Below are 24,734 nucleotides of genomic sequence, written 5' to 3'. Positions count from 1 at the left end.
AGACAAAAAGGTGTGCAAACCTGGCTGCTTTTTGTTTACTTAAAGTTGCATTTTGGAGAAACTTGTTTTCTGGATAGCATGTTACTGTAAGTTTTAATTTATTCTGTGATGTATGAAGAGAAATGGTCAAGGAAACAAGCAAGGTTTTTGCAGCCATGCTTTGAATTAAGAGATTTTTATGTAATTTGAGGCTGAAAATCAGTGTAATCATTAGCTTCAGGAGGTATTCTGTAACATTTATAAACAATTTGAGGGTTTGCCTTATTAATATTGAAATATTAAACTAATTGAGTAAAAATATAGTGTAAAAGGACCAAATTATAAGAGATTTTATGCAAAGTAAAATCAACTGTGTTTAAAAAAAAAAAAAAAAAAAGAAGAAATTTTTTTACAGTGAGGATGGTGAAACACTGGAACAGGTTGCCCAGAGAGGTTGTAGATGCCCCATCCCTGGAAGTGTTCAAGGCCAGGTTGGATGGGGCTCTGAGCAACCTGATCTAGTTGAAGATGTCCCCGCTCATTGCAGGCAGGTTGGACTAGATGACCTTTAAAGGTCCCTTCCAACCCAAACTATTCTATGATTCTATGAAAATTCTGGAGATGAGCACTTGTCATTTTGGAAAAGATGATTAAAAACGGTGCACAGAGAATGTTATTCCAAGTATATTTAAACTCGCTGTTTAGAATTCACCTAAGATTAAAGGTAACTAAATAATTTATTAGTTTAAGATACAGCTTTTGATGGAGAAACTGCTCACAGATCTGCCAAGATGATGCAGATCTTTCAGGTTTAAGATTTATTCTTTATTGACAACTTTGTCTTTTCTTTCTGCCACTTCTTCCATGTAAATGTTGGTTTTGCAGATAATTTGAGAATACTGTTCACAGTAGAAAGGGTAAAAGTAGCTATATTTTTTAATGAAGAAACAAAGTTTTGTGATTAGAAAGCTTTGTTAAACATTGATTAGAAAGACGACATTATAAAGGTGAAAAATGTTTATGATTAGTAATTTTTATCATCTGTGCTTGTATTCAAACTGGAAATAAACTTTAACAATGTGTCTAATGCTTTTTTTTTGTTTGGTGATGGAATATTATTATGTATTTAATGTTTTCTAGGTATTATCAGTCTGTGCAAACCTGGAAATTCTGGGATTCAGTCTCTTATTGGGGTACTCTGTATACCAAATATGGAAATACGGGTAGGTGGTAAATATTTAGTACTGATATAGGAATAATATTGAATGTTTTAATTAACATTTAAAACTTTAACAATTTTATCAGTTTAGTGGTTTAAACGCAGATTCCAATTATGAGACCACTAGCCTCAACTTTATTTGACCCGCAAGTCTAAGTCTGTAATTCCATTATAAAATTCCTGTGTGATCTTAAGCAAGTTGCCTGCTTTTTCTCTCAGCTCCTTACACATGAGAATGGAATCACACCTTGTATGTCTGAGAGGAGGGAATGGAGGAGAGAAAAGTGCATAAACTAATTTTTACTCTGGCCACAAGTCAAAGCAAATTCACAGTAGCTGCATTTATGAGTTTAAAGCATTGAATCAGAGATAAATAAAAATGTTTCTTCCCAATTACCTGCTAAATGAAGAAGTTGATGGTGGCAGTACCAGCTGTTCTAAAAAACTGTAATCCAAGTATCCTGAGCTTCTGTAGAATTTGTAGTGACAGTCAGGCACGCTTCTAAAGTAAGCAAGCCCCTTCCCTTCCCTTCTCTTCTCCAGATTCATTCAGATTATGATAATAAGCATGTTATCCTAAAAGAAATCCTGAAACAAAGACACCAATTTTAGCACTCTCTAGAAATCTCAACTTCAATATTAATAGTGAACAAAAAGACCATTTTTTGTAAATCTATAAAATTTCTGCCTCTCTTTTTGGTAGCAAGGTCTGCTTGAAGTTCTTTATGATATATTTCGCCTTCCTCTCCCTGTTGTTGCAGAAGAATTTATTGAGGCACTTCTCAGTGTAGGTAAGTATTTTAGTACTGGTTCACATAAAAATTCTTTCTATTAAGCTCTTCTCCACATTTGAACCCTTTGCTGTTTCCTCTATATTGTAAATTATGTCATTCTTAACTGTTTCATCACTGAATTCATTGGGTGTTCTGAAGTCCTGTTTAAAACTCTTTATCAACTGTTCAGTGTTGATCAAGCTACTAGAAGTCTTTCTTCTGACATCCTTACTATATATCAGTTGTATGTTTCATACAAGAGCAGTAGTAGAGCATTTACACAAAAGACTGTGTAAATACGTTACTACAAATTAGACTTCTTTGAAGTGTTAGAAGCATTAGTAATGTAGAAGTGTTGGTGAATGTTACAGAAGTTATGAAAAAGGGTCTTTTCTATATATTGTGTATCTGCTAGCTATCTCCGCTGCATTTCAGAAGACTTTTACTTTTCCTAGGGCAAGTGTATGTGTTTTCATGTCTATATATTTAGCAGAGTTAGTCTTTCATATTTAGAATTACTCCTTTGTAAACCAAAGAGTATCTTCTGGTTTGTCTCATAGTGCAAAAGTATGAGCCCAAAAGGAGCAAGTCTCAGCCTTTAATGTTCCAGCAATTCTTTTCTTCAAACTCTGGTTATAATGTCTTTGTCATGCAGTTGTATAATCAAGCTTAATCCTTGTTCTGTGCTTATAAGTAAATAAATCATTCTTTGTTGCAAACTTGCTACTTTGCGACATATGGATGTACGGTTTAAAATTTTAGGTGTTTATGATATTTTCTGTTAAACAAGTTTAATGTGTTTATGAATTGGAAATTTCATTATTTTGGTTGATACTTAAATGAGATCTTTGTCCTAGCTTAGAAGTTAGCCTTGGTTTGTGCAAGACTGGATTAGATGACTTGTTAGAGATCCCTTCTGACAAAATTTTCTATAATTTTAAACCTGAAATAACAGTTAGTGAGACCTATTATTTACATACTGACAACTATTAAAATAACACTATGAAATCCAGTGTTATAATTACCATTGTCCATATTTTCTTGTTATAGATCCAAGCAGGTTTCAGGACTGCTGGAGACTTTCTGATGGCTTTGTAGCTGCTGAAGCTAAAACTATACTACCACATCGAGCCAGGTCAAGGTGAGCATTTAGCAAACTCAGTCTAAACTCTTGTTTTAGTTTTCTGTTGTTGTTGACAAAAATATTTGTTGTTTTCTTGCAGACACAATAAGAAATGTACTTTCTAAACCATTTCCATACTTTTTTCTCCTTAGGCCTGATCTCATGGATAATTATCTGGCTTTAGTGCTTTCAGCTTTTATTACTAATGGACTTCTAGAGGTAACTAATGTCTTGAAGTTTAAATAGATGCTTGCTACTTCTTTTCTATAAACATTAAAATAAGGTGTTATTAAATGTAATAATTTTTTAACTTTTTTGAAGGGTCTGGTTGAAGTGATCACAAGTAGTGATGACCATGTATCTGTTAGAGCAACTATCCTTTTAGGAGAACTTTTGCACATGGTAAGTAAGACTTTTTGCTGAGAATAAGTAGTATTATTAGCTCATTGTAAATATCTATTTTCTATTATAGCTTTGAATTTATGTTACAAATTTGGAACATCCACTTTTCATCAAAATAATAGGTTACTTTATATTACAGCATATGGCGCTTCATATATTAAAACTAGCATGATTCGATAAGAAGGCGGTTTGGAATGCACTGAAAGTGCTAGGGCTTCTGCTCCAAGGATAATCCTCAGTAACCAGTTGTATTTTTAAGCTGGAGTCCTGCAAACTCACTCATTGGTTACTGTGTTTGGGAAAAGGACTATTGATGCTTTTTGCTTTTCCTAAAATGATGGTAGCTCTGTGGCAGTGTGTTTAGCTTTCTGCCTCGCAGGCTAAGCAGGTGAAACTCTTTTTGATGTTCAGCTTGATGTGCCTTGGGCACTTCATATTATTCATTCAGGCAACTCCAACTTGATGGAGTGCTATTTCAGCACTGCTGTTGGTAGCCCCTGCTGCAGAGAAGCTTGAAGGGACCTTGCTTCGTTCCTTTTCCCTCTCCTTAAAATCTCTTATAGTAGCTTCTCTTTTTTTCCTTCACACTGTATCGCAACAAGATTAGTCTTTACCATTCCACACTGACAGGATTTATACTTATTTCAACAGCTAGAGATGAGAGGAAATTGTAAATTTATTCATAAATCATAGAATATTTCAAGTTGGAAGGGACCCATAAAGATCATCAAGTCCAACTCCCTGCTCCTTGCAGGACTTCCTAAAACTAAATCATATGACTAAGAGCATCGTCCAGACACTCCTTGAACTCTGGCAGGCTTGGTGCCGTGACCGCTTCCCTGGGGAGCCTGTTCCAGTGACCGACCACCCTCTCAGTGAAGAACCTTTTCCTAATGTCCAATCTGAACTTCCCCTGACGCAGCTTCATTCCATTTCCTCGTGTCCTATCGCTGGTCACCAGAGAGAGGACATCAGCACCTCCCCCTCCTCTGCCCTCCCCTTGAGGAAGTTGTAGACTGCGATGAGGTCACCCCTCAGCCTTCTCTTCTCCAAGCTGAACAAACCAAGTGACCTCAGCCGCTCCTCATAAGCCTTGCCCTCGAGGCCTTTCACCATCTTGGTCGCCCTCCTCTGGACACAGTCTAATAGTTTGATGTCCTTCTTATATTGAGGCGCCCAAAACTGCACACAGTACTCGAGGTGGGGCCGCACCAGTGCAGTGTAGAGTGGGACAATCGCCTCCCTCGACCGGCTAGCTATGCTGTGCTCGATGCACCCCAGGACACGGTTGGCCCTTTTGGCTGCCAGGGCACACTGTTGACTCATATTCAACTTGCCATCGACCCAAACCCCCAGATCTCTTTCCGTGGGCTGCTCTCCAGCCTCTCGTCCCCCAATTTGTATGTATAACCAGGATTACCCTGTCCCAGGTGGAGAATCCGGCACTTGCTCTTGTTAAATTTCACATGGTTGGTGATTGCCCAGCTCTCTGGTCTATCCAGGTCTCTCTGTAAGGCCTCTCTACCCTCAAGGGAGTCCACAGCTCCTCCTAGTTTAGTATCATCAGCAAACTGACTTAAGGTACATTCGACTCCTGCGTCCAGGTCATTTATAAAAATATTGAAGAGCACTGGCCCTAAAACTGAGCCCTGCAGAACCCCACTGGTGACTGGCCGCCAGCCTGATGTAACCCCATTTACTATAACTCTTTGAGCCTGACCCGTCAGCCAATTGCTTACCCAAAGTATTATGGACTTGTCTAGCTGTGTGCTGGACATTTTGTCCAGAAGGATACTGTGAGAGACAGTATCAAAAGCTTTGCTAAAATCCAAAAACCCCACATCTACTGGCTTCCCTTGGTCAACTAGATGGGTGACCTTGTCATAAAAGGAAATTAAGTTAGTTAAGCAGGACTTTCCCCTCGTGAACCTGTGCTGGCTATGACCAATGACTGCATTGTCTCTCAAGTGTTTTTCAATAACTCCCAGAATAACCTTCTCCGTAATTTTACCAGGCACTGAAGTGAGACTGACAGGCCTGTAATTGCCAGGGGCTTCCTTCTTACCCTTCTTGAAAATTGGGACAACATTTGCCAGCTTCCAGTCGACTGGGACCTCTCCAGACTCCCAAGACTGTTGAAAAATAATGGAGAGAGGTCCCACGATGGCATTGGCCAGCTCTTTCAGTACCCTGGGATGAATCCCATCGGGCCCCATAGACTTATGCGCATCCAGCTGGAGCAGCAAGTCTCGAACAAGTTCAGGGTCGGCTGGGAGTTTATCATCCCCCCAGTCACGGTCTTCCAACACAGGGCTCCGGGGGTCCCAGGGCCCATCATCGGTGTTGAAGACAGAGGTGAAGTAGGCATTAAACATCTCTGCTTTGTCTACGTCCCTATTTGTGAGGTGACTGACCTCATCAAATAATAGACCAATGTTATCTCTGATTGTCCTTTTGCTGTTAACATATTTTAAAAAGCCCTTTTTGTTGTCCTTCACAGTGCCGGCCAGCTTGAACTCTAATCGAGCTTTGGCTGCATGAACTTTCTCCCTACAGTGGCAAACAGCATCTCTCTAGTCCTCCCATGTTGCCTGTCCTTGCTTCCAATGCCCGTACACTTTCCTTTTCTGTCTAAGTTCTAGAAGAAGATCCCTGCTCAGCCAAGCCGGCCTTCTGCCCTGCTTGCTTGACTTCCGACACTTTGGAATTGCCTGCTCCTGCACTCTTAAGAGATGGCTCTTAAAAAGTGACCAGCATTCATGGACCCCAATACCTTCAAAAGCAGATTCCCAGGGGACCTTACTAACTAGTTCCTTCAGCAGCCCAAAGTCTGCTCTCCCCATATCCAGGGTCGAAGTTTTGCTGGCAGTTTTTCTCCTATTATCTCCAACGATTTGAAACTCAACTACTTCATGGTCACTGTGACCAAGACAGCCACCAATCACCACTTGAGCCCACGCGTCCCTCTCTGTTTATAAACAACAAATCTAGGAGGGCACCTTTCCTAGTTGGCTCCCTTAGTACCTGCACCAAGAAGTTATCTTCAACATGCTTCAGGAATTTCCTGGACCTGTTTGTGTCCACTGCATGATATTCCCAGTTGATGTCTGAGAAGTTAAGATCCACCCATAAGGACAAGGGCAGCTGATCTAGAGATATCACTTAATTCCTTGTAGAATAATTCATCGGTGTCATCGCCCTGGCTGGGTGGTCAATAGTAGACTCCCACAACAACATCCGCTTTTTTTGCTTTCCCCTTCATCCTTACCCAGAGGCTCTCAACTGTGTCATCGCCAACTGCAAGCGCCATACAGTCCAACCCCTCCCTTACATACAGTGCCACCCCCCCGCCTCGCCTGACCTGCCTATCCCTCCTGAAGAGCCTATAACCGTCCATCACGGCACTACTGTATTTGTCTTGCTCAGGTTGCTTTAACCTACTCCAGACCAAAACCAACCAACCAAAAGAAACCTGCTTGAAGAGCAGAACTTGACCTAAATTATTTTGGTATAGAGATGATATTGTTTTCATATACACTCTAGTGCTACCTTTCAGCCTGCTGAGAAACTGTTAGTCATATGTAAAGTAATATGATTTACCTTTCTTGCAAAACAGTTCTTTCTTTTTCACGACATTTCTTGATGGCAAGAAGTATATGAGCAGAGCACTTTTTGATCAGTTTTCTTGTGGTTTGTTTTTTTGTTTATCTTTTGGTTTTTTTTTTTTCAAATGAACTGCTTTATAAGAGACAGTAAGATTGTGAAATACAACTTTGTCTTACAAAAATTTGAATATGAGTTATTAGACATAGTCTGCATCTTCAGACTATAGACTCATTTCAGTGGTGCGGGATTGACCTGTCCTTAATGCCCCAAAAAACAAGACCACAATCTTCAGGTATAGGATTGCTTATCGCTACAGTGATTTACAACAGCTCAGCTCAGCAGCATGGGTCACAACCACAACAAATCTGTTCTTTAGTCTCTTCAATGATTTTTTTTTTTTTCTTCCCTTTAAATAATTGGCGGAGTTTTTTGAGTGTTCAGTCAGCCATGTAGTTTAAAAAGAGGAATCTGCATTAACCTATGCTGTTTTTCATGGTTTCTGGAATACTTTTGAATGGGAGTGATTAGATGCACTGATGTTTGAGTGTGCTGCAAAAGCATAGGTATTCTTTGGTTTTCTGAAGAGATGATTCACTAATCTGAGATGACTGTTTATCAAAACATTGAACAAATATTTACTCTAATTTTAAGATATTGAATTAATTTCTTTATCTTCATTATTCTTTAGCTTTCAAAAGTATTTGCACAACTACCCAAATTGTTTCCCAAAGCCCAAATGTTTCCCAAAATAAGACATTAAATGTCCAGTAATTTATGAAGTTCTGTTTGTTTATCAGATAATTTTTTCGTGCAGAATCATTGGTATTCAGAAGTATTGAATGAACATCATTAGCTTAAATTGTGTTCCTGATTTTAGGGTTTTTAGTGCTTTTATACACGTGATATAAGGATATCTGATGCTTTGCATGTTTTTGCATTTTACAACTTTAAAAACCACCAATGCAAAAAATACAAATGAGAAGGCTCCGAAAGAAGGCTCTGAGTCCTAAAATTGTCTTAAGTTATTTTCAATTGTATTTCAGATTGATTAATTAGATCAAATATTCAAAATGGTATGTGTAGTTATTGCTCTGACGTTATGCAAAAGGTAGTTTTGTTATCATGCATTTGTGAAAGTCTTGTGAAAAGTGGTAGATTCTTCAAATGCTGATCCTAAAGAGATGGCTGAAAATGTTGTAATAAGTTATTCTAACTAGTCTTCTGTTGTTGTTTAGGCAAACACAATCCTTCCTCATTCTCACAGCCATCACCTGCACTGCTTACCAACGCTAATGAATATGGCAGCATCTTTTGACATCATGAAAGAGAAAAGACTGTAAGAATTCTAAGTTACACTTAAAAGCAAAAATACGTACGTCTCCTTTTCCCCCTGCAGTTGAGTGAAAACCTACATTACGAGTTTTCTGATGGCTGAAACCACTGCTTTCTATTTAAAAGAAAAACAGAATATAGAAATGCTCTGTGATACTTACTAGGGAAATAGTTTCCAGTGCATGATTCCAAAAGTGTGATCTATTTACAGTAACAATTTAGAAATTCAGAAATTTGGAAAGAAAGTTTTGATAGTAGATTTCAGAACACTTTTTTGTGTAGACTGCAAGATTTTTTTTTTTTACACAGAATTTTTCTTAAATGAACTCTAAGGCACTGATTGACCAAGCACCATCTGAGATGTGTTCTGTGTGTTTGACCTCTCCATTGTTTCACACTTCTTTTTTGGCATTTTGATACAATTAAGCTTTCCAAACTAAAAAAGCCTGTACCAATTTTTTTTTCTTTTGGTCATTGTAACAATAGTAATTATGTTAAAACTTTCTGGTGTATTTTTTTGAAGTTTGCACTGATAATTTTTTCAGTTCATTTCATTTCCATTTAAATATAAGACTATGAACAGAAATTTTAAGCAACTTAGTGCAGCATTTTGTTTTCCTTATTTTTTGGAATTTCTCTATACATCTACTAATTTTGCAATTTAACCTCAGAAGTGCTCTGTCATAAAATACCATCTCCTGGGTACTTCACACAATTTAAACCTCTTGAGGAAAGAAATCAAATAATTTGATAGATTCTAGTGTCTTTAAAATGTTTCTGTAACTCAGCAGTCTTACTTGCATTTCTTTGTGGAAGACCATTTCAATTGAGCATGTTGGGTTTCTTCTAACAGTAAATTATAGGAAATGTTTTTGTTAATTACTCTTGTTATTCCTGATCTTGTTTGTCAGGTCAGTATTCTGATAAATGTATCATAACTTCATATTTTGTCTTTCGTTGTGTTGCCAGTGATAAATTACAGAATCTTTTTGAACTGCTACTGTGAAATGATAAATGCTGCTTGTAGAGTGCTTCCCAGAAACTTAATGCTCTTCTGCTTTTTAGTTTTGAAGGTTTCTTACATGTCACTAGAAGATTTTTGAGACACAGTTATTTTTTTAAAAAAAAAAAAAAAAAGCATATCTGAAACTCCTTCACAGGATATTCCACTTGGTCAAAGCTGTGGGAGGAGAGGAAGGATGAAGAGCAGAAGGGATATGTTTGTGGATTACTTGCAGGTTTTTTGCTTTTTGGCATTTGTGGACATACCTGATAGAGTAGTAAGAAGTCCTGGTTTTGTTGGAAGAAAGTGATTTTGTGGATATAGTATTTGTTATATTTGGGGATCTTGGTTTTGGTCAACACTCTGCATTGTTTCATACTCTGAAAAACTGTAAGCCCTGTTATGGACTAAATTTATGTAATTTAGGTAGGCAACCAAATTCACAGGTATTTGTTTGTTTGAAGAGAATACAAAAAAAACACTCTCCTACCCTATGAGAATTTTTGTTTATGGGGAAGAAAGGTAGACTTATCTCCTCATTTTTAGACTTCCTTATTTTATTTGCTCAGCAAACTTTTTTCTCTACTACCATTATTTTGCAGTTAACCATTTCTGCCCATGTCAAATGTAATTTCTATTACTTCCTATCTTTTCCTGGAAAATTTCTTACGTGCTGTTGCTGAGCTGTTTAGATATAAAGAGCAGGAAATATACTACTGATACTCCTGCCACCCTCTGGGCAGGGGAAGAGAATTTACAAGAAATACTTTGTTAGTCAAAGTTGAAGCTAGCCATCTCAACTTCACTGTAGAACGTTGATCTACTGTGACATCTCACAATACTTTATCAGCTTTAAACTTTGCAGTATCTTCTGTGAACTCTGAAAAGTACCACTAATTGCAGAGTAAAAGAAAAGTTATCAGTAAGGCTCATTCTTCAGTACTAGAAATTCTGAAAGATAATTTTCTGTATAATTTCAGTACAAGACTGAGGGATATGGAAGTATGAAAACTTATATAAAGAAAATTATTTTATTTTTATTGGCTTTGGAATTGTTGGTGAATTCTTTCTTGAGCTATGTTTATTTAACTCAAGATATAGCAGTGGCACTCTTTAGTGGAATAACAGTTGTCAAATACTGATTATAGTATTTTTTCTATTAGACGAGCAAGTGCTGCACTCAACTGCTTAAAACGTTTTCACGAGATGAAGAAAAGAGGACCTAAACCTTACAGCCTCCACTTAGATCATATTATTCAGAAAGCGATCTCAACCCACCAAAAAAGGGATCAGTACCGTGTGCAGAAAGACATCTTTATTTTAAAGGTATTACCATTATTGATTTTTTTCAAAACTGAATTTGATTTTGTATTTTGGAGACTTAGATCCCATCCCCCAAGCTTCACTCTCTCATTTAATTCAGAGCCATTTATGTGAGTTCTTTGTAGAATTATTTTCATTTAATTTGTCTTCTAGCTACTTGTGGATACTATATTGTAATTTCACTCCTCGATTTCTAGAAATACAATAATTTTTAATGCTTTTTAGTCCCAATTATGATCTCTTACTATTAGTTTTTTAATGCAGTACTATAACCATGCAATTTACTTTCAAATGCAAAATACTGTGGAGCATAGCCCTTTTAATGATTATTACATGAACAGTAAGTATATCATCTGACAAGACATGATGCAAGGAAACTTACTGTAGTTTATGTCTGTATTCCAGGATACAGAAGAAGCACTTGTAATGAATCTTCGAGACAGCCAAGTTCTCAATCATAAAGAGAACCTCGAGTGGAATTGGAATCTGATAGGGACCATACTGAAGGTGAGCATAAAAAGGGCATGATACTATTTTTATGAAATTATTTGGGGGGGGAAGTCTCCATTTCACATGTGAGCTTTGACTTTCTATTATCAGTTCTATACTATATCCCATAATCTGTTTTATTTCAGAAAATTAGGATCTCATGGGTTTAATCAGTGCTGATATAGTCTCTTTGTATACAACCCTTAAACTATATACAAAAATACACTGCAGTTAAATTCACAAGTTTCTTAAGCATATATTAAATTTTATATAACTTTATTTGTATAGAAATAGACTTTATAGAATGAGATATAGTGACTTTAAAGTTGCTAATACTTTAGACTTCAGTCCAAACTACATAGGGATACTGCCTTGTTCAGTTTGATAGCAGACTTTTTTTTAAATGTATAACGTGCGCTGAAGGTTAAGGCTGAAGGTGGGTTGTAGATAAAACTTCAGATGCTTAGACTGAGCCACATATGAAAACTTTAGTATGCAGTCTTATTGTATGTTTTGAACTAATACAAATAGTCCCATAGCATCAAGTTCATTGCAAAACAAATTTGTTTTCACAAAATACAGGAAATATCTCTGACAGGGAGGGTGTTATCTTAAATATATTTCATGTACAGCTTTTAAGGGACTACCTCTTTTTTAAGCAGAGGACTTACTTTCTTTGAGTAAGAAAACTTTCTGACTGAGTACTTGGTATAGTCTTAGAGCCAGAATAGCTCCTGTCATTCTGTGCATCAAAGCTATCCTTCCATTGTTACCCCCAAGTAACATGTTCTAACACTTTCTTACTGTCGTCTTTACTATGTTGTTATAAAGATGGCAAAAGTACAAAACAGGATTAATGGTGACAGACATAATCAAGATTACATTAAAAAACCAACACTCGCCCCCCCCCCCCCCCCCCCCCCCCCCCCCCCCCCCCCCCCAAAAAATCCCCCTAAATATTTCTGTGCATTTTTTTCAGGGACTGATAAACTTGAGAGAGCAAGAATCTGTCTGGTATAAAGACCTGAATAGGTATATGACAGTAGCTTTGCTCCACCGAATTCCACTGTTTACAGACTTTTTACTGTAACACTACTAGATATCTATGATTATTAATCATAGTTATTTTTACCTTTGATTCAGTATTAAAGATATTATCAAGAAACTGTTCTTCAGAATCTCACTTTTTAATTAGTCTGTGTAGTACTTTGACAATGGAAGTTTTATGTAGTTGACAACTAAGGGGTTTTTGGGTTTTTTTTTTGTTTGTTTTGGTGTTTTCTCCCCTGAAATTTAGGTCAAGCTGTCAGTTTCCCTGCTATCTCAGACCTCCCCTGCAGTATATTTTCTAGTGTCCTGTCGAACAGTTCTAAAGGTCTCAAAATCAGAGACTTCTGTCTTTCAGAATGAGAAGTTACTGTGTTTTCTGGTTAAATTCTAACTGCTTCCGTTCCTGTTAACGTTATCTTAGCTTACACTGGTGTTGTGCAGTTTATCAGTGGTCCATCTTTAGTCCCTGAATCAGCAGGATCCAGATTCCAGTGTTTGGACTTCACCATCTCATGTGACTACTCGCCTCCCTCCTGTCGCAGTCGCAACCTCACGGCTGTGGAGCATCGGCTTTCCTACTACCTCACTACTTGCATCTCATATGGTCCCTTACTGCCTTTTTTTACTTGCTCAACTTGCTGTCTAGGCTGCTAAAAGAGCAGCAAAAGTGGCAGTGGTCAGGATGGAGGAATTGAGACTGTGTGAACAGTAGAGCTTCATACTTAATCTGGCACTCTGGGTTCAATGTTACTAGTGTAGTCAGTTTTACTAATCATTAACTAGTGCACTATATGTCTTAATACTAGTATACCAATTGGAAATGTAGAACTGTATCACTTGGGTAGGAAAGAAAAATGTTTGACGTACTTTTTTTTTTTCCATCCCTTCCAAGAAGATACTACTAGCAACAAAAATCTAAAACCATAGAGACAACAGATGACTGTAAAAACAGAGGAAAATATAATATGAAGAAAGGATAGGTCCAGAAGAGAGTATTATGGCTTTGTGTGATCCTTTTTAAAACATCTTACAAAGTATCAACAGAGAAGTTTAAATACCATTTTAATAAGCAGTATTTAAGTGAGCTATAACAGAAAAATGGTTATTTTTAAAACAAATCGGATTAATAGTGAAAACAACAAAACCTGATTTCCCTGTTATGTGTATCAAAACTTGTTTGCTATTTGCAGAGAAGAAACTGAGCAAAATTGTTTATTTTTCGTTAGCATGTCATAGTTTGCTATTTTATTAGAATTATGGACTTGTACACATAGCATGCACCCGACATTCCCTGTCCTTCTCTAGAAAATGATAGAACAGTTCTCGGAGCAAGAATGTGGGCTTTTGAATAAAATAAGGGGTTATTTTCTTGCATCTAATGTTACCTACAAAACTTACACTTCTAATTATTAGGTGAATAGAACCATAATAAAATGAGTAAATTTTAGTGACTAATCAAGGACTGATGTACAAGTTTCATATAATACTATATTTGCTGTTTTTTCTAGTGGCCAAATATAAATATAAGGAACTATAAAGATGAACAATTGCACAGGTACGTAAAAATTACATAGACTTCCTTTGAAGAAAGAAATTTGGAAAAACTGGGTTTTAATGTTGCAATAAACTATTCCTTGATATGTCATGTTTCTAAAACTTAATCTATAGATAAACAGCAAAAATGAAAATTTAGATAATTAGGTTGTAATATTTGCTTTAAATAAACAGGTCTTTAAGCTTTAGTGGTTTCTCTTCTGTGCACAGATACTTTATATATTTACTCCCTAAACAAGAATCATTAGCTTTGCAAATTTTAAACCTTAAAGTATGTCGTGGTTTAACCCCAGCCAGCAACTAAGCACCACACAGCTGCTTCCCCCTCCCAGTGGGGTGGGGAGGAGGATCAGGGGGAAAAAAGTAAAACTCGTGGGTTGAGATAAGAACAGTTTAATAACTAAAATAAAATAAAATATACTACTAACTAAGGATAATAATAATATAATAATTGTAATGAAAAGGAATACAACAAAAAAAAAAAGAGAGAAATAAAACCCAAGAAAAGACAAGTGATGCACAATGCAATTGCTCACCACCCGCTGACAGATGCCTGAGCAGCGATCCACCCCTCCCGGCCAACTCCCCCCTGTTTATATACTGGGCATGACGTTCCATGGTATGGAATATCCCCTTGGCTAGTTCGGGTCAGCTGCCCCGGCTCTGTTCCCTCCCAGCTTCTTGCACACCTGCTTGCTGGCAGAGCACAGGAAGCTGAAAAGTCCTTGGCTTAAGAGAAGCACTACTTAGCAACAACTAAAACATCAGAGTGTTATCAACATCATTCTCACACTAAATCCAAAACCCAGCACTGTACCAGCTACTAAGAAGAGAGTTAACTCTGTCCCAGCCGAAACCAGGACGAAGCATTACCTCTTTGATATTTCATACATTAGTGTTTGATGTCAGCACTGGACAAATTTTGACAGAATAGGTCTACAGTTGTACAGTTATATAGTTATAGCTTTCATCAAAAACCAAGAGGAAGTTATTTCAAGTTGCTGTTAATGGCAAGGGAAGCATGTGTGATTTGAAAAGACAGTCAGTACAGCTCTGATTCCTTTCATGTCTGTTGGCATTAAGGCATTTTTATTATTTTTTTTTGTGTGTGTGGTAATAGTGTTACCAATTAGTTCTTGGATGTCACTTTTAACATGCATTTCAGAAATTGATTTGATTAAACAAACTACTTTGAAGAGTAGTTCTGTATTTGTAGGCATGGAAAGCTACTTCTACATGAATTTGAGGAAAAACCTAAAGCTAAAACATATCCTGAAAGGCTCATGCTGCATCATTTTAAATTTTTACTAAAAAGTAATCAGGCAACTTTTATATAGTGTTCCCAGCATAAGTGGTAGTCCTATTGTAATCATAGTCATAATTTAATTTTGCATTTGTGTGTTTTTCTGTTCCCCCCCCCCCCCCCCCCTTCCCTAAACATTAATTGCTAATCTGTACTTTGTGGTAAAGGATTATTTACCAAATCCGGTGGTTTATAACATTGCTTCTCTAAAGGAAAATCTGCAGTCCTGGCTGTGATACTCACATCCACTCCTCTACCTACCTACCTGGGACAGTGTTCCTGTTCCCTGGTTTTGTGCTGCGCTCAAGCATTGTTCAGTGCCTAAATAATATAATTCTAAATAAATTGAGAAAACCTATGGTTGAGTTACTGTAAAACTTCTACAGTTGGTTGATCCTTTCTACAGGATTGTGGGTTAGATGCTTTAATGGCTTTAAAATGCTGCTGTTCTTGTTTAATTATAACTAATTAACCCCCAAATCTCTCTAGTTTCACTGCTGATCATAAAAAAATTTCAGCCACTTTGTTTTTGAAGTGTAAATTTATTTGTCCTTCCATAAGTTGATTTTTGTTTTCTTTTACTGTTAGTGTTTTTGTGATGATCTTATGGCTGTTAAATTAAAGATATTTTTGATATGGATCCCTTCATTTCATAGAGATACAGTTAATGCAGTGTGTGTATATACATGCACATATACACACTTAAGTATATATGTGTATATATACACTCACATATAAATGTGTGTGCTAATATATATAATATATTTATTGCTAATAACCCAGAATAAACTACACTTCATTTGACAAAATTTAAAGAAGCCCTCAGATTTCCTTTATAATTGGTCCTGTGTTTGGAGTTGGGATAGTTGCTTACTCTCACTTTTTTAACTAAAGGCAGTGCTTTAGTTATGCTTTCTTAATGCTTGACATATCTACCTTCAGACAGAACATTCTGTGTTCTTTTAAAGCACAAATGTGTTTACTTTTTTACTAAGAATTGATGGGGGGAAGCTCTTTGCTGAAGATTTATTCCTGCAATGCAAAATTCAAGCTATATTGCTCACCATGGCTTCAAAAAGTCTGAGTGAGAGTCTGCATTTGCAATCACTGTGGTGTGCTTCAGAAATGCTTGTGAGGTGAATGAAAATACTGTTGCTGAATAAATATGGCCTTTTTCTGGCAGAACATAAAATATTTTTTTCACAGTAGCATTAACTATTATAGCTAAAGAAAAGTCATGTCACATAAACATTAAGACAGACTCTTCTTTAGCTCTTTGTAAGTCTAGATAGTATAGTCTTTGAAACTCACCACAGGATAAATTACAGCAGAATAAATTATAAGCATGAGAATGAGAAGGAAACTATGGCTTCTAAGAGCATAGAGATTTTCAGTTCCTTTGCTTATTTTAAGTCATATAGAAAACCCTTTATAACAAACAGTACACCTGCATCTCTGAAATCGTGTCTGGATAGACTCAACACTGATACCTGCTACACTCTTTTAATAACTCTTGAAAATTTATTGTCAATAAGCTAATTTAGTGATAAAATATCTTTTATACCAGCATCATTTTGTAATGTGAGACTGTCCTTGTCTTACTGAAAAATAACGAATTCTTTTTTACTTTCCATAGGTTTGTAAGGAGACTGCTATATTTTTACAAGCCTAGCAGTAAACTGTATGCCAACCTGGATCTGGACTATACCAAGGCTAAGCAGCTCACTGTGGTGGGTTGTCAGTTTACTGAATTTCTTCTTGAATCAGAAGAGGTAAGAAATTTTCAGCTACAAGACTGGAGATAGAATGAGTAGTGCTGCTGTATGCCACTTAGAGGGGAAAAACCCCTTAATTTTAGTAAAGACTTCTGTAGACTTTGGGTGTTAAACCTAAAATGATCAGCATAATTACAAATAAACTTAAAATCTTGAGTTGTTCAGATAAGACACTGGGGAGATGACCGTGTTTTAAGTAGGAGTTTTATTAAATACAGCTTAGGGTTTGGTTGGGGTTTTTTTGTTTCTGTTGGGATTTTTTTGTTTGTTTTGGTTGGTTTTTTTTCTGTGTATATCCTTTGTTTCTCTGTCTCCTTTCTTCTTGTGTGCTAAAGACTTTTATGCCTCAGGCCAGAGGAAAACGTCATTGAACAATCCTTTTCTTGGAAAGAATAGAATTGGTCTGAAGATGTCTCCAAGCTAAACTCCTTTTGTTTGCCTTGAACCTTTTTCTTTAGTCTGAATTGTGTTTGCCAAACAACATTTCTGTTTTGTATCTGTATTGTGTTTGTACATTTTAAGAAATTTTAAAGGATGGATTTCAGTAGAGAGGCCCAGTTCTGTTATTAGTAAATGCTGTTACTCTTTGTTTTGTTAGGATGGACAAGGTTACCTGGAGGAATTGGTTAAAGATATTGTAAATTGGCTCAATTCTTCATCGGGAATGAAACCTGAACATAGTCTTCAAAATAATGGGTTACTAAATACCCTTAGCCAGTACTACTTTCTGTTTTTTGGTACTCTCTCTTGTCACCCTCATGGAGTGAAAATGCTTGAAAAATGTAATGTGTTTCAGTGGTGAGTGTTTTTATTCTGCTTGAATTGTGCCTACAGGTATAATTGTTATGAAACTTGTATAACTGTGCGTGAGGACCACTGTCTATAAAGCTGAAAACTTTAAAATTATTTTGATTTATTTTCAAGTAAGGATCCTCAGTTGTGGGGGTTTTGGGTGGTTTTTTTTAAGAGGTCTTTTAGTCTGTCTTACTGAACAAATATGGGTGACTGTTACAAAATAGCTTGCTTTTTCCTGTCCACACCTATCTGACAGAAATTGGTATTGGGAAGGATGATACTATACTGAAATTTAAAACAAACAAACAAAAAAAACCCAAAACCACCCAACAAACTGGTAGGTATCATATTGTGTGTGAAATGTGATGATGCATGTTGTACCTAAACTTCAGTCCAATATATTTGAGTGAAGCTGTGGAGTTCAAAATTTTGTTCAGGTACAAATAAACTTACCTTCCTTTGGGAGTAATTTGGCCAATGGCCAGTTTATTTCAAATATAGTAAATTTTAAGAGAAAATTCAGGTGTTTTGATGTACTCTGGTTTTTTTTTAGTTGTTTTCATTGCTTATTAGAATGCACATTTTTTATTGGCTAGAGAAAACTTAATTTACAATAAAATCTAGACAGTTAATAGGACTAACCTTATGGCAAGCTGTATACACAGAATGTTTTACAATGTGAAATTGTTCACAGAGCTTCATGAACATTTATTTTGTACTCATAATCACCAATCCAAGTATACTGACAAAACTGTTACATAGCAATTATAAAAAAATGTTGGTTTGGGTTTTTTTTTTCCCCTTGCAGTTTAGTGCATTATTTGGTCTCCCTTTAACAGCTGTAACAGTTTAAAGTCACTCCATTTCATATGAGACCTTACTTTGTATTCTTCTGCGTTTATAGAACTGAAAATCTAATTCAGAGTACTTAAGTTTAAATTATTGATTGAATAAATAAGTGGGTTTGAGTGGGTTCAAATACTAATTTTTATTTTCTCCCCCCCAGTCTTCTTAATCTTTGTTCTTTGAAGAACCAGGATCACTTGTTAAAATTGACTGTTTCTAGTTTGGATTACAGCAGAGATGGGTTAGCAAGAGTAATTCTTTCTAAAATCCTGACAGCAGCTACTGATGTAAGTTCGATTCAACTTATGTTCCATTGTTGTTTGCCACTAGACATTTATTTTGTTATTCAAGGTGTGTGACTTTATTTTTAAGATAATATATATGCAGAAAGGTTTTTATTTTTGTATTTAGAGAAATGAAACTCCTACTCGTATAGCTTTTGAATTTGCTGTGGACTTCACACCTTGTATTGTATTTGTACTCAAGAAATTAAGTCATTCAAACAGATGTTTCTCTCGTGTATGAAGGGGGTTAAAGTCTTTAAATGCATAAACCAAATATAACATTATTGTCTAGGTCAGTGGACATCCTAAATCAATGGTGAAGGCGTTTTCACAAACAGAAATGTGTATTTCTAGCAGTAATAAGCAGGTTAACCTTCCATTGATAGATACTGTTTTGATAATGATTGAGATTACTGTGGTGGAACTGAGTAGAAGCTATAGCTCTTGGAACAAGGGGGTGGTTCAGAAATAGGCATTGGGATTTGTACTTCTGAATCAAAGAAGGTGAGTGGAAATAAGACGCAGACTTAGGAAAGGAAGCTCTTGAACCTTTAAGAAAAGAGATATCAATCAGGTGTAACATAGTAGACAAGCAAGCATTAATGTCAGGGAAATGACAATTATTAAGTTGAAACCTAACTAGGAAAGAACTTTCAGTACTTCAGGGAGAGCTATTCCTCTGTCACCTGGACAAGGCAGAGTATGCTCTAGAGTGGATACAAGAGGGAATAAGGTAGACACTAGCTTTAAATATCTCGTATTTAGGAAGAAGAGAGGGAAAGAAAGAAATCAAGGATATTTCTCTGAGACTACCAAAGATGTGATGATTCTTATAGGTAAAGAGAGGAGTCTGACAGTAATAAAGAATAGTTAGGGTTGAAGGAATGACTCATTGAAAGAAGAGGATAAGACTCCCTACTGACTGATTTTTAAGTAATCTTTCAAAGAAGTGATGACTTTGATATCCTTTCTCCAAAGGTGTTTTATGACCTAGTCTGAGCAAGGAAATAGAAATTGATATGTTATGAGGATACATGCCTGTGTCTTTATTAGGCTTCTAAGCTCCTGTTAGATGACTGCTGATTAAAAGCAGTTTAGACAGTGGAATTTCATTTAGCTGTTTCTATTGAGATTTCATGTTAATGGGTACTGGCCCCCTCCACCACCTCCCAGCTATTTTTCCTTCGTAAAAAGAGGCCGTACAAGGGGGAAGAGCACTCCACCATTTCAGTTTCTTCCAAATGCAGCTAGTTAACAATTAGAAAAAAAGTCCAGACATGCTGTCACAGTCTCCTCCAATGAGGTATACAGTTCCACAGATAATTTTAGGCATTTTGTTATGAATTAGTGTTTGTGTGTTAGATTTTGGGAAAGCTTTATTGATCCTGATATTTAAGGTATGAGGACTTAAATTCTGTTTTGAGAGAGATTCTTCCAAACATTTTCAAGCATCCAGTACTTACACCAGAAGCTTTATGTAAGTAGGAACGGGTTGATCTTCTTCCAAATGTTCTATAAAGACCTACTTTTAACTTTTTTTATCTGGGGGGAGGGGAGGAAACAAAACAGAATATATTCAACTCTGATACAGATATCACTAGCTGTAAGCAGACTGGCTTGAAGTGGGGTGCAGATACTATCTGAACATACTGTCCCAAGCATACGTATACAAAGCCAGAAAGCAGTTGAGAGCTACTGCTGCCATTAGTGATGATAACTAAAAATACAATTTCCACCTATTTGTAGTTCAGCTTAATGAACAATGGGTAGTAAACACTTCTTGTACTTCAGATGTGAATAGGATAGACATCGCTCTCCGGCACCCTAGAAATTAAGAAAGCTTGTAGAGCCCTGTACTGGTTTTGGCTGGGACAGAGTTAATTTTCTTCATAGTAGCTAGTATGGGGCTATGTTTTGGATTTGTGCTGGAAACAGAGTTGATAATACAGGGATGTTTTTGTTATTGCTGAGCAGTGCTTACACAGAGTCAAGGCCTCTTCTGCTTCTCACCCCACCCCACCAGCGAGGAGGCTGGGGGTGCACAAGAAGTTGGGAGGGGACACAGCTGGGACAGCTGACCCCAACTGACCAAAGGGATATTCCATACCATATGACGTCATGCTCAGCAATAAAACTGGGGGGGGAGGTTGGTGGGGGGGCTGCTGCTCAGGGACTGGCTAGGCATTAGTTGGTTGGTGGTGAGCAATTGTTTTCTTTTGCATCACTTGTTTTTCTTGGGTTTTATTTTCCTCTATCTTTGGGGTTTTGTTTTTTTTATTTTCCTTACATTTCTTTTTAATTTCTTTTTAATTATTAAACTGCTTTTATCTCAACCCACAAGTTTTCTCACTTTTACCCTTCCAATTCTCTCCCCCCCCCCCCCATTCCACCGGGGGGGGGGGGGGGGAGTGAGTGAGTGCTTTGTGGTGCTTAGTTGCCAGCCGGGGTTAAACCATGACAAGCCCCCAGGTTTACCCATTTCAGTTCTGGTCTGTTTGGGATTGTGAAAAGGATTAGAGATCATGATCTGAATTTTAATAGGCCTCACTGGTATTACCATGAGTATTTAATGCCAAACCTTGACAGATATCGAGGTAGAACTCCTTGGAGAAAGCTGAGAGATGTTATACAGGCTCAGAAACTTAAGAACTCAAATTTTGGAGCTCCAACCTAAATAATTAGTTGTAAAGATAGAGATCTTTCTTGCTAGAAACACTGATACTTTCTTGCATCTGTGATGTTTTAAGGTCTCAGCCTATGTTAGTAGCCTATGGCTACTGAGTTCTAATGTTTCTAATTTCCCAGTCTCACATTGATGCATGGATCTAGCAACGTTGTCTAGGGAAACAGCAGAGATTAAGTAACTGTCTATTTTTGGAAGTCTCTTGAAATGTAAAATAATAAAAATGATTAGGATATGTCTTCTCAACTGCCTAGCACTGACTTATGAGAAAAGTTACAGTTTTACTTATAAAATATGTGCACTAATACGGGTTAGTAGTCCTTAATATTAGTTAGGTGTGCAGTCAGGTATAGCAGGTCTCTAACCATAGTGATCTCTAGGAAAGTTCACAGCTGAGATGTGTTGTGACTTAAATTCTACTATTTAGAGTTCAGTGTTGCACTGGATGAGACTGTACCCTGATTTTTGTACCCTGCAGTACCATGAGAATCCCTTCAATATTTTCTTAAAAAAAAAAAAAAGTATTTATGATAACACATTTAAGAAATATCAAAAAAATAAATCTTGTTTGTTCATCACAAATGTAAATGAATCTTTTACTATCAGGATACTAGAAAAGAAGGAAAATTTACTGTTTGAACCTCTTAAATAGAGCCTGACTTCCTTTGTGATACGTATTGAACCCTGAGGGATGGATAAAACCGCTTCAGAGTGTTTTGTTTCCTGAATTAGTTGACCTGCTTGGAATTCATAAGGAAATATTTTGTGTTTCTGGTCTAAAAGAAGAAAAGCATAAATAGAATGGACTGTCTCAGCCAGCAGAAACGGATCTACATTTGCATCAACCGCTGATGATTTCATACTTGGATAAAATTTATTTACTTCCTTAAATTCTTTTCCTGTTTTACATGTGCCCAGCTGCATACATTCTTATGGTGGAAACTGAACTGATGAGATTTTTGAGGAGAAAATGTCATTGACTACTACTTAACAAAAAGGCAAAATGTTGACCTTTCGAAGAACCCTTTGGCAATGCTTGGTGTACAGAATATTGCCGGTATCATCTCTTGGACAAAATGCTTGTGTTTAGTGTTTCTGGTGTTTGTGCTCCCAATAGAAGATCAAAGCGTAAAAAGCTAATCCAAAGGATAAAACATTTTGATTATTCTGATATTAACTGTATCCTTAGTGGTATAAGTGGTGTATTTGAGCTACTGTAATTGGCAAAACTTACAAATCTCTTCCAGAAACTAAAATATTCATGTGAGGTGGAAATAGTAGTCAATTTGGAGAGGATAAGATACCAGAAAGAATATGGAAATATTGAACTGACAGATACTTGCATGGGCAGTTCCACTGACTGAGGAGTAATTTGGAAGTACATCTGCTTAGATGTTAGGGGAAGGTATCTGCCATTTTCTGGGGTTTACAGTCTGGAATTCTGAAATGGCAGCATTGTCAACAGCAAACAAAGATTTACTCCTTCGTGTTTAGCAAGCATGATAGGAAAAAATTGAAACTTGGCACAGTTTATACCACTCACTGCTCTGTCCCATAGGGAGAATATATTTTTTAATATTACCAGAATTGACATTCTGTCACCTTGGACAAGTGAATCCTAAGATTAAAAATGAGCATATGCAGTTCAATTCAAATAAGGCACTTGCAAGCCCTTCCACCTTCCCTTTTCAAGGACTTCTAATGAGGACCTGTGTGGTGGGGGTTTGTGTAGCAGGGGAGGGGCTACAGGAGTGGCTCCTGTGAGAAGCTGCTAGAAGCTTCCCCGGCTCCAAGTCAGACCTGCCTCTGGCTAAGGCCGAGCCAATCAGCAATAGTGGTAGCGCCTCTGTGATAGCATATTTAAGAAGGGGAAAGACTGCTGGGGGGGGAAGAGGAGGAGCTGCAGTGAAGAGAGGAGTGGGATGTGAGAGAAACAACCGTGCAGACACCAAGGTCAGTGAAGGAGGAGGGGCGCTGGAGCAGAGATTCCCCTGCAGCCCATGGTGAGATGGCAGGCTGTCCCCCTGCAGCCCATGGAGGGTTAATGGTGGAGCAGAGATTCCCCTGCAGCCCATGGAGGACCCCATGCTGGAGCAGGTGGCTGGGCCCGGAGAAGGCTGTGACTCTGTGGGAAAGCCCATGCTGGAGCAGTTCATGGAGGACTGCAGTGCGTGGAAAGGACTCGCATTGGAGAAGCTCATGGAGGGCTGACCCCCGTGGGAGGGACCCCACGCTGGAGCAGGGGAAGAGTGTGAGGAGTCCTCCCCCTGAGGAGGAAGGAGCAGCAGAGACAATGTGTGATGAACTGACTGCAACCCCCATTCCTGCCCCCCTGCACTGCTGGAGGGGAGGAGGTAGAGGAATCAGGAGCAAAGCTGAGCCCGGGAAGAAGGGAGGGGTGGGGGGAAGGTGTGTTTTTGTGTTTTTAAGATATGGTTCTATTTGTCATTATCCTACTCTGATTTGATTGGTAACACATGAAATTGATTTCTTCCCCCCCTCCCCCCAAGTCAAGTCTGGTTTTTGCCTGTGACCATAATAGGTGAGTGATCCCTCCCTGTCCTGGTCTCGACTCATGAGCCTTTTCTTTGTATTTTCTCCTCCCCTTCCCACCAGGGGGGAGGAGTGAGTGAGTGGCTGTGTGGTGCTTTGTTGCCGGCTGGGCCAAAACTAGGACAACCTGGTAGGATGAGTGGAGCCTGTATAGTAAGCAAATGCCTATGGAACGGTTTGTATTAATTCAGAATCCAGAAGACAAATTGTGATTTTTGATTCTGTATGCTGCCTCTTGCTTCTAAATTATGCTTAAAAGCAATAAAAATGCATGGAACTGGGCATACTTTCTAAAAAGCTGTGTTTTGTAAGGGAGAAAGACCATCTCCAGTAAGGCTTCTTCACTTCAGAAATTTTAATTCCTGGAGACGTTTTTTAATGAAATATCTTATTTTTAGTGCCTGTTTATTTCAAGAGCTGAAGATGCTCTTTTTCATGAGTTAACTGAGGTTATAGCATCATACACCTTTTACAGCTACCCAGAGCTGTGAAGCAGGTTTGTTAGCCATTTGCTAATGAGTGTCTCAGAACAAGGAAAAGTCACTTCTGTAGTCAGCTTAGCATTAGAAGGGGAGAGTAGCTTTTTTGGGGTGACTATATACAACATATATACAACAAAAACATTTACAGAGCAATATCTTT

At 37.5% G+C, this 24,734-nt stretch overlaps 1 protein-coding gene across 1 annotated transcript in view; it reads left to right on the top strand.

Annotated features, from left to right (window-relative positions):
- Positions 1-24,734, top strand: part of LOC127028023 (rapamycin-insensitive companion of mTOR-like) — a 63,701-nt gene that overhangs the window by 17,547 nt on the left and 21,420 nt on the right. The window contains exons 8-19 of the mRNA XM_050913852.1: positions 1,120-1,202; positions 1,902-1,989; positions 3,022-3,112; positions 3,247-3,313; positions 3,416-3,496; positions 8,338-8,438; positions 10,601-10,763; positions 11,166-11,267; positions 13,808-13,854; positions 16,793-16,928; positions 17,530-17,729; positions 18,733-18,859. Of these exons, the coding sequence (XP_050769809.1) occupies positions 1,120-1,202; positions 1,902-1,989; positions 3,022-3,112; positions 3,247-3,313; positions 3,416-3,496; positions 8,338-8,438; positions 10,601-10,763; positions 11,166-11,267; positions 13,808-13,854; positions 16,793-16,928; positions 17,530-17,729; positions 18,733-18,859 (1,286 nt within the window). The remainder of the gene's footprint in view (positions 1-1,119; positions 1,203-1,901; positions 1,990-3,021; positions 3,113-3,246; positions 3,314-3,415; positions 3,497-8,337; positions 8,439-10,600; positions 10,764-11,165; positions 11,268-13,807; positions 13,855-16,792; positions 16,929-17,529; positions 17,730-18,732; positions 18,860-24,734) is intronic.

This window comes from Gymnogyps californianus, unplaced genomic scaffold (genome assembly GCF_018139145.2).
Source record: "Gymnogyps californianus isolate 813 unplaced genomic scaffold, ASM1813914v2 HiC_scaffold_138, whole genome shotgun sequence".
NCBI lineage: Eukaryota > Metazoa > Chordata > Aves > Accipitriformes > Cathartidae > Gymnogyps > Gymnogyps californianus.
This window is presented reverse-complemented; position numbering and strand designations above follow the sequence as displayed.